At 54.7% G+C, this 13,926-nt stretch overlaps 1 protein-coding gene across 6 annotated transcripts; it reads left to right on the forward strand.

Annotated features, from left to right (window-relative positions):
* The first annotated feature begins 6 nt into the window (after window positions 1-6).
* Window positions 7-13,493, forward strand: LOC102380306 (zinc finger protein 501-like). Of its 6 annotated transcripts, none has more exons than XM_025195255.1 (5): window positions 2,933-3,162; window positions 5,700-5,816; window positions 9,804-9,988; window positions 10,511-11,625; window positions 11,710-13,493. In XM_025195255.1, the coding sequence occupies exons 1-5, from the start codon at window positions 3,012-3,014 to the stop codon at window positions 11,777-11,779; spliced, it is 1,638 nt and encodes a 545-aa protein (XP_025051040.1). In that variant the 5' UTR covers window positions 2,933-3,011; the 3' UTR covers window positions 11,780-13,493. The 6 variants fall into 6 exon arrangements, with proteins under 6 accessions (XP_025051043.1, XP_025051040.1, XP_025051042.1 ...); XM_025195257.1 differs by having other exon boundaries at window positions 10,511-11,622; window positions 11,707-13,493; XM_025195258.1 differs by lacking the exon at window positions 2,933-3,162 and adding an exon at window positions 7-154 and having other exon boundaries at window positions 10,511-13,493.
* Window positions 13,494-13,926: the final 433 nt, after the last annotated feature.

The raw sequence follows: 13,926 nt of genomic DNA on the forward strand, positions 1-13,926 counted from the left end.
CCGTCGGGGACGCGCTGGTCTCGCCCCCAGGTCGGGGCCTCCGAGGAGACGCGGGCCGGTGACCCCGGGGGAGCAGCCCGGCGCCCGCAGCAGCGGGGAGCGATGGACACGCGCCCCCGCCAGCAGCCCCCGCCCCCGCCCCGCCGGCGCCCAGGTGAGGTGCAGCGCGCCGGCTCCGCGGGTGTGCGCGGTGCAGGGTGTCGTGGTGTCGGTGTAAGGACACCCGCAGACAGGGTTCTTTGGGTGAATCCGATACCTGTTATGAGACCGACGGATAGAGTTGGAAAACAAGTTTTGAGCAAGCTTTCGAGTGCAAAAGCCCGTGGTCAGGCTGAGGAGGTCCCTGCAGTGGGCGTGCGGAGTGAAAAGGAAGGCTGGGCTGGTGTGCGTGCAGGACGGGCGGTCAGTGAGGATGTAGCCTGGGGAGTCGATGGGTGGGAGACAGGCTGGAGGGGCGGGGAAGCAGGGCATGAAGAGTGGAGAGGTACCTGGGCAGTCAGTTGCCAGGCAGGTTACAATGCGTCATAAATCCAAGGTGTGTATTCAGGCCATGATTTTTAGTATCCGGGAGGCTGGTGAAGTGCAGTTCGTAGGCTCCTCTCTGGGAAGTGTTTGGTAAGTTCCCTTTGTGGATCAGGACTGCGAGATTGGAGAGAGAGTGGTTTTTTGGGAGAAATGTGCCCCACCGGTACTTGGGTATTCAAGTCTCACATAGATTCCCGGTGTGCGTTCGTCCCGGTGCGCAGTTGCTGTCTGGTCTCTCCTACATCTCTTCCATCGGGGCGTTTGGTGCATGGGATGAGGTATATCACATTCCTGGAGGTGCAGCTGTAAGATCCCGGGATGCTGCTGGCTCTGTTGTGGGGGGTAGTAATAGTGGGGGTGGTGGAGATGTGGGGGCAGGCTTTGCATTTCTTGTCCTGGCACGGTCTGGATCCTTTTGGTGTGTCTGGGCTTGAGAAAGTTTGCTTCTGGTGATGAGGTTGGCGAGGTTCGGTGCTTGTCTGAAGGCGGGGATGGGTGGCTCTGGGAAGTTCTCTTTAAGAATAGGGTCTCTTTCTACTATGGGTTGCAATTGTTTGAGGATTTTCCGTACGGGTTCCAGGGAGGGATGAAATGTCATAACCCGCGGTGTGCGATTCCTGGGGGCTTTTCTTCTGTACTGCAGCAGTTCTTCACGTTGCATCCGGGTGGCTTTTTCAATCTGCAGTCGCTCTCTCTGGAGGAGTGTCTTTGCTGGGTGAAAGCCTTTTTAAGATTGGTGAGGTGGCAACCCCGGGTGTTCTTCTCAGTGCAAATTCGGTGGTATCTGAGGGCTTGGCTGTAGATCACAGCTTTTTTGGTGTGTTTATGGTGAATGCTGGTTCTGTGCAGATATGTATGTTGGTCTGTGGGTTTCTTGTATAATGAGGTCTGTATTTTATCATTCTGGATACTGATCACCGTGTCTAAAAAGAGGATGTTGGTGCTGGAGTGTCTGTGCTGCGTGCAGGGTGTGCCCCTGCCCAGGACGGCTGCAGTATTCGTACCTGCGGGGCTGGGCTGGGACAGACGTGATCCCTGCGGGCGGGCAGCTCCCAGGCTGAGACCCTGATCTTTCTCCCTGCACGGGTGCAGCATCCAGCACAGAGAGACTGCATCAGTAACCTAATCTCTCATGCCCCTATGAGCTCTCTGTGCCCAATGCAGGGCTGGTGCAGGTGCCATGTAAATGAGACTTCCCAGTGGCCTCTGGTTCGTTCACATACTGCTAACCCTGGCCTGTGTGCTGCTGCAGATTCCCCTGAACTAGAGGAGACCTGGGAGCTGTCAGCAGACGAAAGCTGCTCAGGCTGGTGGCTCAGACGAGGCTCGATCCCCGGGGCAGGGAGGGGGCGGTGGGTCTCCACTCTCCAGCAGCATGAGCACCTTCCCTCGGTGCAGAAATCTCCCTTCCACAACATGGTGGAGGGGTCAGTGCTCCACAGATCAGCGGTTCTTGTTCTCCTGGTGCCCCTGCAATCGTTTCACATGCCCAAGAGCAGACAGACCTTGCGTTTCCCCTCCCCTGCCCTTAGCATGTGGATCTGATACGGCCCCAGCATCGCTCGAGCTGCTTTCCCAGGGAGCGATGTCCCTGCAGGCTCCATCGTGGTGCTGCGATCACCTCCCCACGCTGGGACAGAGTTACCGGGGCTCATCTCCAGCCTCATGCCTGTGGAGGTGTGTTAGCAAGAGCTGCAGGATTCTGAGTCTTCCTTCTCCCCCCTCTTCCACACACTGAGGCCTCCGTCTCCTCAGTCCCAGGCCAGTGCAGGAGACTTGCAGGGCTTTCCCCGTGCCAGCAGCACCAGGGCTCACGTGTTTCCTCCCTTCCCACCCGCAGGTGCTGGGACCCTGCAGAGAGCTGAGCAGCAGCCTGCTGAGGAGGGGCCGGTGATCCTGGAGCTGCAGAGGACGTGCGCAGGGAGCCTGGAGGAGAGGAGCTCCCTGACCCCTGAGCCAGGCCAAGTGCAGAAGGGGCAGGGCAGGCCTCCAAAGCAGGAGGAGAGCTCGGAGGTGAGCAGGGCACCCGGTTCACTTGTGGTGGGGAGTACAGGTGGGGCAGAGCGCAGGAGGAGCCCAGGGTGGTGTAAAGAATTTGGGGAGCAGAGAGACCTGAAGAGCATGAAGGCTGCATTGACGGAGGCTGCAAACACCCCAAGCTGCATTAGCAGGAGCTCCCTTCCAAGTGCAGATACCAGGGGTGCTGGCGCGGGCAGGCCAGGTTACAGTGCGTGGAGCCGGGGCTCCCTGCCTCAGAACGTGCTGCCCAGGCTGCCTCAAAGGACCGAGCAAATAGAGAGGGATGATCTGGGCTAAAGCCGGCACATGTGATGTGCATGCAGCCGCGGATACAGGAGCTCATGTCAGCTGAAGACTGGGGAGTTGTGTCCCCTTACCTGTCATGGCTAAGATTGCAATTCCTGGTCGTACCCAGTGATTGCAGGCAGGGCTGTGGGGTCCGGGAGCAGCTGGCGCAGGAGACACTGATGGTGCAACGCTTGTGCCTGCAGCTCCGGGAGGTGTTTGAGGACGTGGCTGTGTATTTCACACGGGAGGAGTGGGAGCTGCTGGACGATGAAGACAAGGTGCTTTACCGGGACCAGATGCTGAAGAATTACCAAGCCCTCGTTTCCCTGGGTAAAGCTCTGGGTCTTGCTTCCCCCAGAGATATGTGAGCTCTGCAGTTTTGTAGTCACCTCCCTGTTCCAACAATCTCAGTCTGATGAACTTTTGGCTGGAGGTTTAAATCCCCTTCCTTCCCCATTGCTCTGTCAGTGATCAGGCCTCCCTCACATTTCAGACTGAGATCTCCTCCTTCGTTTGCTCCAGCTGCTTTCACTTGTGCCTTCCCCGTTCTTGTGACTCCTGGTTCTTCCATATGCAGCAGTTCCTTGGCAACATGATCTCCCTTTGCCTTCTCAGCATGTTCACACCATCTCCAGGTCATTGTACATGAATGCACTAAGAGCTGTTCCTTGGAGGAGGATTCTGATTTTCTCCGTCTGACCTAGCAAGTCCTTTCTAGACACATTTAACGATCCTTGCATGCTCCGTTCTGTGAGATCTAAGTCCCCTTTCTCCTTTCGTTATGACTCAGCAGAAGTTAATAGAAAGTCTTATCAGCCTCTGCTGCTACAGTGGGATGAGGCATTTCCTCAACTGCTCCTGTAGCAACATGTGTACACGAGATGTATCTAGCAGGGCCCTAAGGTGCCTGCTACTTGGAGAGCTGGGATAACTCCTCAGGTGTCGGTTGCTGAGGCAACTGGAGGTAACTAGTGACCCACACCTGCCTAGCCAGCTGACCAGAAGGGGCAGGGCCTGGCTTCTATATAAATCACCGGCTGGAGGCCAGGAGGCAGTTCCCTGCTGGCAGACAAAGGGGAAGAAGCTCAGCCTGAGCGAGCAGAGGGAAGAGGCCTGAATGCAACAGCAGTTTGAGACGGGTAAAGGATGGAGCACCCTAGGGGTATCTGGACTAAGGTTATAGCCGGACGGCTGGAGTTTGGGTTGTAGCCCAGGGGCTTGTTTCGTTTGCTGTTTGTAACTGGTGGTTTGGGTGAGGCTATTAGGGGTTGGAGGAGGCCTCATAGGGGACTCACAGCAGTGTGGGGACCCCAGCACCAGCGAGGGTGCAGCATGCAGGGTACGCTGACCCCAGCCCCAGAAAAGGGACACTTGAGAAGCGCTAGAGAGAGGGGGGGCAGCGAGAAACCCCAGAGAGGGGGGGGCAGGGCCGCAGAGAGCCCAAACGCCGGAGAGGGCGCGGGGAGAGACCAAACACCGTCAGTCACATCTGCAAGGCTTGGGGCATGGTACAGGGGTGGTTGGAGCCATGTATAGCCCATAAGGCTGGGGTGTACAGAACACCCAATACAGGAACAGGATGAGTGGTAACAGGAGAACCGTGGCCAAGATTACGAAGGGCAGTCTCCCTATAAAATACATATGACATCAAAGTCGTGGCAGGCGAGAATCTGAGGGTGCTTATAGGCAACTTGGCACGGTAAAGGAGGCGGCAGGGGAGAGCACAGGGACCCTGACCGCCCTCCTGTTACAATGTAACCCAGGTTTTTCTGACAAGCCATCCCTGGAAGCTCCTGTCCACATTCCTTGCAAGCATCTTTATCTCCGTAGACCAGAGACTCTGGCTTTGCTGTATTTTTTTACAGCCTGTGCTCTCCAGCTCCCTCTGCCACACTCAGAAGTTTTCTTGTGCTCTTCCTAAAATCCCTCTGCTGATCAGATGCCCATCATCATGATAACAAGAAGTGGGCTAGCTGCAGGACCTGGGGAAAACCTCCAGTTTTCATTTCTGGAGGATCTCTAACACAGGGGCTTGTAGTGGCATGTGCGCGGTGTTGAGGTTTGAGCTTTTAAGAGGTCAGTTTTGCATTTCTGATGCTTTCTTTCCCCTCCCTTCTCCCCAGACGAAAGGAAGTGCTTCCTTCGGGAAGTGCTTCAATGTTTTGTCTTGCTCAGCGAAGACCATGTAGACAATTTCTATATTAATGCCTTTCACATGCTGTGAAATGTGTCTCTTTCTGCCTTCTTTTGTCCATATCTACAACTCCCAGCAACTTGGTGTTCAACCCTGCAGTACTTGCCAACCTGTGCGCTCTTTACCCCACCTGGGATGATCCTCCCAATGGACGGGATGATTGCTCAGTTGCATCTACAGTTATTATGAAATCATCTTTTCCTGTCTCTGGTGATGATGAATTACTCTCTCTCCCAGAAAAGTCTCATTTTTAGCTACTTGTCATGGATGCCTTTCAGTGCCATGACTCCTTTCACTAAGCTCATTTTCACTTCTTTTCCTAGAATTATGCTGAGAAGGTAAGTGTGACCATCCATAAGTGTGTCCAATATCTCTTCTTGTTTGTACTTTGAAAACAGTGAAAGCTTTGTTTTTGTTCCCCAGTACATCATGGATCATGCATCTCCTCACCTGTCCCTGGTAACTGTCAGTTTAATGCCCTTTCTAAATCAGGAGTAGTTGGTGCTTTGTTTCCTATGACCACTCCTTATCCATCTGGGTGACAAGCCCATCCTCCCTTGTCCATCCAGGCCCTAGTAGACACCTTAAATTCATTGGATCCGTTCCCCAAATCCCAGTTGGATTCTGCATCCACTACCCAGTCACAAATGCTCTTTAACTACTGCCCAAACAGGATATCGAGGTCACACACCTGACTTAATCAGCAGCATCCAGCGAGGACAGATGGAGCTCTGGGCCTGTGATGATGAGGACCGTGGGGAAATCTCAAGATGGGAGGACCTGCTGCCAGGTGAGTCATATCTGTCCCTTCCACCTGACTCCGCTGTCAGTAAAGCTCCATGGCCAGAATGCCAGCAGGACCTGGGAACCGTAAGCCTGCCCTGTGCTGCCATTGCAGGGTGCTGACCTCAAATGCAGTATATTATGCTGTAATGCAGGGGCAGGCAATTATTTTGACTGGAGGGCCATGTAACTCAGTTTTGGTGAGCTGTCGGCTGCAAGGCTGGCCCCGTCCCCTGGTTGCCATCTTTGGACTGTAAGTCCCATCCTAAGCTCTGACCTTTGCCACCCTCCCCTCGTCCGCAGAAGTACTCCTTTTGGAAAGGGGATTTGCCATCTTGGAACCACAAAAAACCCCCAAATTATATCCTAAAAATCAAACATCCATAATAATATATTATTTTGTTTTAAAAATATATATTTTTTGTCATGATTTGTGTGTGTTTGTACTGTTTATATATAGAAATGATTGCATAACAGCTCAAAATGAACTCTTACCCTTGTATATTGTGTGAGGTATGGAGGAGTATTAGAGGTGCACCATTACATTGGTCTGATAATGGATCAGCACCGATTATAAAGAAAATTGAGTATATCAGAAATTGTCTGGTGTGGCCAATAATTTGGCTGATCGATCCCCATGCCTTCGCAGCCGCAGCGCGGCATGCAGACAGTGAGGAGCACAGGCCAGCAGCTTGGAGAGCTGCATACAGCTGGTAAGTCTGTTGTGTTGGAAGGGGTTTGGGGACACAGATCAATGACCCCCCCACGGTGCAGGAGTGAGTGTGGCTGGGCCTGGGCAGGTGCTGCCCAGCCAGGGTGGGGCGGGCGCAGGACAAAGCTGTGGCTTGTCCAGGGGGTGTGGGGGAGGAGGGGGCAGCTCCTGCTGCTGCACGCAACCTGGGAAAGCATGGGGAGGGCTGTGTGCTCCTGGATCTGGGTGGGGGGCGGGATGCAGCTGCGCAGGGCATGTTAGGTGTGGATTAGGCCATGCTGCACTTGGAGCAGGTGGCGGTGCTAGGAGAGGGGCTACAGCAAAATTTGGGGGGTCTGTAGCCCTCTCGTAGCACTGACACTGCCCACCCTGAGCACAGCCCAGTGCAGCCCGGGCCCCACACTGCAGCTGCAGCTCGCCCTGCCTCTTGCAGATCTGGGGTCCCCCCCCACTATGCTCTGCCAGGTTGTGCACAGTGGCCAGAGCTGTCCTCTTCCCCCATTGCCCCCCAGATGAGCCATGGCTCTGTCCCGTGCCCTGCCCCAGCTCCACTCCATCCCTTACCACTGGGGGCATTGATCTGCCCCCCCCAACACCCCTTCCCTCCCCCTCCCTTTCCACCACAACAGACTTACCAGCTGGAGGCAGCTGCATCAGAAAGCAGATCGGTATTGGCCGATAGCCAATTTTTAAGGAGGCATATCGGTATGAACCCCCAAAATCTCTACCAGGGCACCCCTTAGGAGTATGGCTGGGTGGGCTTGTGGGGGTCTGCAGGTGTGTGTGTGTGTGTGTGTGGATGTGTGTATATGGGGTGTAGGTGAGCATGTGGGGTATGTGTGGGTGGGTATATGTAGTTTATGGAGAAGTGTGGGTTGGTATGGGGTTTGTGGGGTATGTGGAGGGGAAAGTGGTTGGGTTTATGTGTGTGGTGTGTGCATGTAGCACTGAACAGGGCATCCCCCAGAGGCTTGAGGGTGTGAGTGTAGGGAGATGTAGGGGAGGGTGTGGGTAGGTGTGGGGTTTGTGGCCTGTATGACTGAGGAACTGTAGTTGTGGGGTTTGCGTGGAAGGGTTTGAGAATATGTGGGGTGAGCATGGGAGCCCCCACATGCGTCCAACTGAGCCGGTCAGCTCCTGCCCCAAAACAGCCCAGAGCCTGCACACCCTGCCCCGTCTCCCCTGCATACACCCAGCGTGGCCTGAACCTGTGCTGCCCAGGCTTGGCACTTTCAATCACCCCTGGGCGTGCAGCATGGCTAGGACAGCTTCTTCCAGCTGCCGCCACCACTTCCCCCAGTCCTGTGGTAGCAGTGTGAGCCAGCACTCGCAGCGCAATCCAGCTTGCCTTGTGCCAGCTCTGGGCTCGCCCCTCCAGGCTGAGCAGCAGCAGCAGCTGTGCAGAATATGTTGCTCGTTGCAGGGAAAAGAAGCCCCTCCCCCTCGCAGCTGCTGGGCAGTTTTTGGTGCGGCCGCCCACACTGTATCAGGCTCTCCTGCGGCTTGATCACCGCCACTTCTGGGTTTCCCCGTGACCGCTCTGCGTTGTCACTGCTGCCGAGCAGGTCAGCTCCAGGCAGCCACACCAAAACCTGCCTGGCAATGGTGAGAGGGAGGAGCCGATTTTTCTCCACAACAAGCAACAGTTTCATCCTGGCGCAGCTGCTTCTGCTGCTGCTCAGCCTCGAGGAGCAAGCCTGGAGCTCCAGGCTCAGCAGCGGTGGCATGGGAAAGAAACTGCGGCTCAGCATGGAGTAAAAGCTGCCCCTCCCCCTCCCACTGCTGGCACTTCCTGGTGCATCCGCCCAGAGCCCGTGCGGGGCTGCCCTGTGGCTGCTCTGCACTACCGCTGCTGCCCCACTGGGCAGCTCCAAGGTGGTGGTGATATGGTGGACACTCAGGGCAACTCTGCGCCAGCTCCAGACGATTATACACTGTTCAGCCTGGACAGGCGAGCCTGGAGCTGGTGCAGGGCTGCGCACACTGATTTCTGCCACTACCACCTGGCTCGTGGCATCCAAAAGAAGCTGCTGCTCCCCAGACTGTCTAGAAAGGAAACCCAGCTGCGCAGCGATCTCAGCCCTACTGTGTGCCCAGCAGGCACCGGGATGTGCCACAGCCGGGCGGTGCCTCGGCCAGCCGGGACCAAGGAACCCACTGCAGGCTTGACAAGCTAGACGGGCTATGTTTTACCTACCCCTGCTGTAATGGGGCCAGGCAGGTGTTGTTCCCACTCTCTGAAACTGAACAATGTCGAAACAAACAACTATTCCCTTCTAATGACAGATGTTTGTGGACAATCAGGTTTGCTGTCTTGATTGTCATCCCAGATCAAGTTTCCGTGGGCTGCCATGATCTTAAGTTGCCATCTTCACTCAGCAAAATAATTGTTCATTCCCCAGCCCAAGGTAGCCATATCTGTGTAATACCTCTCCTCGGGTATGATGGGATTCCTGGTCCCCCGTTGAAATCAGCATGGTATACAGAGGTTCTGTGTAGCCGTTGCTGTTGGTCAAGAAAGGAGCTGAGGCTGTCCCTGGCTGCTTCTGGTCAGGTAGACATGCAGCCCAGGAAGAGTTTCATCATGTCTCAGGCTGCATTAAATGGCTCCATGGCATGGGTGTGATTCAAAAGATTTTAGGTTGTGGTGGGAAGTGAATCCCCTATGCTTTCCACCAGAATTGCCTCCTTCCTGTTTCCTGTCTGGGGTCTAGAGTGTCATGGAGCCTGAGACTCAGCACAGAGTCCTGATTCAAGTTGATGCCAAGGCCTTAGATGCTTTGAAGGCTCCTGTGACATGGAGGCCACCTGGGACCCATCAGCAGAGGAAAGCCCCATGGGTGCATTCTCTGAACAAGAGCAGTCCCTGGAAGCAGGCAGGAAGCACAGCCCTGCTCCTCTCCTCAGAAGGTAGCCAGAGGTCTACGTCCTCTCCTCATCCTCAGCCCCTTAGAACATGAAGCCATTCAGACACTGCCTGAATGCACATGTTCCACATGTACTTGTCTTAGTAGAGCCTGAGGCGATGGCATGGACAGCTGGGCCAGAAACTCTGAGGGTCAAGCTCTGAAATGCACCGAGTAGGGAACACCTGCCCAGAACAGGGACTTGCCTCTTTCTCACCCCAGCACTTAAGGCCTCCTGCCAAAACCTGGTTTTCTTGAGGGAACACAATGCTAAGGTCCAGGCCTGCTCTGAGGCCCATCTCAGTAGAAGGAATAGCAGTGTTTGCCCTTTGCCAGCAGGGTAGGAACTAATCTGGAGTTTCTCTTCCCCACGCAGGCGGTGTCAGGCTGCTGAGCAGAGCTCAGGAGCAGCCTCCTGGGGAAGGGTCTGCAGACGTGGAGCCACCATGGACTTCTCCAGGGAGTATGGGTGAGATGGACTCCGTGAAACCCGAGAAGGAGCCATGGCACAAGAGTCAGGGGAGGCCACAAAAGCAGAAGGAGAATGTAGCGATGAGCCAGGTACCATCTCCAGTTGGGTGTGAGGGTGGAGAAGGGACAGAACCTAGAAAGAGCCCCCTGGGTGCAGAGCAGAATTTGTGGTGCAGGTTCTCTGGGTGAAGGGAAGACATGGGAGACCTAAAGAGGCACTGGAAAGATGCACTGCATACAAGCAAAAGCAGTGAGGAGGACCTCGGAGGGAAGCAGGATCTAACTGCCAAGCACACGGGCTGAGCTCACCCCTACGTGAAGGTCAGGAAAACCTTTCCGTGCACAGCACTCCTGTCTGTGCACAAGATAAGGTAGACTGGGGAGAAGTCCCATGTATGCACCAAGTGTGGGAAGAGCTTCACCTGCCTCTGCCCTGGTTGCTCAGTGCCAGACCCATTTTGGAGAGCTACCCCACTGCTTCACCCAATGGGGGAAGAGCTTTGTGTGCCTCATAGACCTGGTCAAGCACCAACATTTACAGAGGGGGAAGCATCACGCACAGGTGAGTCAAGAGTGGCAAGACCTTCACCTATTTTTGTCTCCCTGTCTCAGAACCAGCCCATCCCCCTAGGGAGGAAGGCACACCGCTGCACTGAGTGCAGGAAGAACTTCAGCTGCTTGCAAGACCTGTCCCAGCACGAGTGTGTGCGGCACTCCTGCACCAAGTGTCGGAAGACATTCAGGCATCTCTCTGACCTGACAAGACACTGGTGCATGCACACAAGGGAGAAGCCACATCAGTGCTCAGAGTGTGGGAAGAGCTTCGCTCACTCCTCCAGCCTGGCTAGGCACCAGCGTATCCACACAGGGGAGAAACCACATCAATGCTCACAGTGCGGGAAGAGCTTCACTCTCTCCTGCAACCTGGCTCAGCACCAGCGTATCCACACAGGGGAGAAACCACATCAATGCTCACAGTGCGGGAAGAGCTTCACTCTCTCCTGCACCCTGGCTCTGCCCCAGCGTATCCACACAGGGGATAAGCGACATCAGTGCTCAGAGTGCGGGAAGAGCTTCACTCACTCGTCCAACCTGGCTAGGCACCAGCGCATCCACACAGGGGAGAAGCCATATCAGTGCTCAGAGTGTGGGAAGAGCTTCACTCACTCCTGCAGCCTGGCTCACCACCAACGTATCCACAGAGGGGAGAAGCCACATCACTGCTCAGAGTGCGGGAAGAGCTTCACTCTCTCCTCCACCCTGGCCAGGCACCAGCGTATCCACAGAGGAGAGAAGCCATATCAATGTTCAGAGTGCGGGAAGAGCTTCACTCAGTTCTCCAACTTGACCCAGCACCAGCGTATCCACACTGGAGAGAAGCCACATCAGTGCTTAGAGTGCGGGAGGAGCTTCACTCAGTTCTCCAACCTGGCCCAGCACCAGCGGATCCACAGTGGGGAGAAGCCACATCAGTGCTCAGAGTGTGGGAAGAGATTCACTCAGTGCTCCAACCTGGCCCAGCCCCAGCGGATCCACAGGGGGGAAAAGCCGCATCAGTGCTCAGAGTGTGGGAAGTGCTTTACTCAGTCCTCTAACCTGGCTCACCACCAGCGTATCCACGCAGGGGAGAAGCCACATCAGTGCTCGGAGTGTGGGAAGTGCTTTACTCAGTCCTCCAACCTGGCTCACCACCAGCGTATCCACACAGGGGAGAAGCCACATCGTTGCTCAGAGTGTGGGAAGAGCTTTGAGAACTCCTGCAGCCTGGCTGAGCACCAGCGTATCCACACAGGGGAGAAGCCACATCATTGCTCAGAGTGTGGGAAGAGCTTCACCCTATCTTTTGACCTGGTCCGGGACCAGCTCATGCACACAGAGTAAAAGCACATCAGTTCTCTGAGTGCAGGAAGTGCTTCCTCCATTCCTCCAAACTGGCCCAGCATCAGTGCATCCCTATCTGGGAGTATCCATAATTCTGCCAGCAATACAGGAAGGGTTTGGGGATGTATACTGGCTCAGCACCTACCAGTGTCTGCATCCAGGGAAGCAGTCTCATGCCGGGGGACTGCAGCAACAGTTCACCCTTTGTTCAGCCTTTCTGGGACACTGCAAAACCCAAAGAACACAGAGGCCAGCCTCCCAGGTTTGACATGGGTAAGGGGTTTAAAGGAAACACCTTGGGTAGAGGCCAGGGGGAGCCTGTGAGCCTGTGAGCTGATCCTTGCTTCAGCCTTGGAGCCTGTACCACCCCATCATTCTCTAAAAGCAGCCAGTTTTCCCAAGGGGAGAAGAAGCAACTTCACAATAGGTGCCCTTCCCAAGACAGCTGGCTCCAAATGACATCCGCGGACTGTCTTTGGCCGACTACCGGGTTTGACTTCTGATGGCCCCAGGGTTCTTGTACATGAGGCTGTAGAGCTGCAGGAAGGAGGACATTTATTGCTGGGGACGCATTCCCTGCCTTCTACCCTGACCATGCCTTTCCTCCCCACCGCGTCACCTCTCTCCCAAGCCTGCACATGGCCATTGTAGTTCTGCAAGAAACTGCTACTGCCACCCCATGAGCCCAGTTTGGCAGGTTTTGCTTCTCACCCCTGTCAGAACTTGGCACCACCAGGTGCAAACTGCCCTTCCCCACTTCCCGCCGTCCTGCTCTCCATGCCATTCTTTATAGCAGCTTCCTTGGTAATCAAGCCCAGCAACTTAATGTGATACCCCTGTGGTTGGTCTCTATGTCATCTCGGGGTGTGAATTGGGATAGTAGAGGTGAAGGAGGTGCAGGCTGTGACATGTCCTGCCTCTTCTGTGAAAGGGTGGGGAAAGAATGAAGGCATCCTCTGGGTGAAATGCAGCATGTTGTAATCGCCCTGTGGGAGCGTGTCTGCCTTCTGTCCCGTCCTCTCGCAGGACTCGCCTGCCATGACTAAGAAGATGGAAAAATAAGAGGATGTTATTCCCTGTGGGGATAGATAAAATGTAGCAGACCACCCAGGTTGGCTATTTCCAATAGTGCAGCTCTTTATTTAACTTAGTAACAAAAGTATCTTTCTGCTAATTACTTCATTAACGGGAGGCGGCGGACTTGCTGCTTCAGTCAAGTACAGTTTCTCTGAGGCACTCGCTGGGCGGCAGGCTTGCCTCGGGCATTGATCTCAGGTCCTCCACTGATCTGAGCCTGCCTGGGGACTGTTTGTCACTCTGGCCATGCCAGAGACCTCTGCAGGCATGGTCCTTGGTGCCTCCTCTTTGGACCCTGCACCCCAGTAGGGATGCAGCCACTTCAGCCGTTTATGGTTAATCTCAGTAGAAGACTGTCAACGATCTTCATTCCCAACCACTCTGGGTTCCTGCCCGCTGCATCTTGTCCCCACAGGTAAGGGTTCCCCCACCCTTCTTGTCTCCTGTTACACACCTTCCCTTTTGTGTCCCCCCCCAAAAACTGAGATCCACCGAGTCTTCATTGTTCTCGTCCCAAGCCAGTGAGCTTGTCATTTTGGTATCCATGTCAGTCCTAATTTCTGGGCGTGACAGTCCACATTCCTGCTCTTTTTTCCTGCCCGATGTTTCACTGAAAAATAAAAAGATTGTAAAGCAAGAGACCGTCTCAGTAGTCTAGCATTATCAAGTTTGGTGGTTTGCAGCCGGCGGGGGGGAGGGTGGGCACCACAGACTTCTGGCTGAGTAAGTAATACCGGAATAGTTCTACCCCCACCTAATAGCTAGACACTCAGTTGTAGAGTATCGTGTGTCCACGGGAGTTAGCTTTTTACTAGTGAAGGCTATGGGCCTCTCTTCTCCTTCATCTTCTTGGAAAAGTATGGCTCCTAATTCTGTGCCGGAGGCTTGTTTGTATATATAAAAAAAAAAAAAAAAAAAAAAGGTCTTTCTGAAGTCAGGCGTATGCAGCATTGAGTGTTGGCACAGACTGTCTTTACTTGTTTGAAAGCCCGGATGGCTCTATAATTCCACTGCAGTCTGTTTTTCCGCCCCTTTGTCATCTCTGCCAGAGGTGCAGCCTTCTCCAAAAA

The sequence above is a fragment of the Alligator sinensis genome, unplaced genomic scaffold (genome assembly GCF_000455745.1).
Source record: "Alligator sinensis unplaced genomic scaffold, ASM45574v1 scaffold1490_1, whole genome shotgun sequence".
In the NCBI taxonomy this organism is placed as follows: Eukaryota; Metazoa; Chordata; order Crocodylia; family Alligatoridae; genus Alligator; species Alligator sinensis.

Bases quoted from the DNA above. Each gene is read 5' to 3' on its own strand.
- LOC102380306 (XM_025195254.1), top strand. From the start codon at position 3,012: ATGGTGCAACGCTTGTGCCTGCAGCTCCGGGAGGTGTTTGAGGACGTG. The intron at 3,163-5,699 runs GTAAAGCTCTGG...CTGCCCAAACAG, and splicing joins CCAAGCCCTCGTTTCCCTGG to GATATCGAGGTCACACACCT. The intron at 5,817-9,803 runs GTGAGTCATATC...TTCCCCACGCAG, and splicing joins ATGGGAGGACCTGCTGCCAG to GCGGTGTCAGGCTGCTGAGC.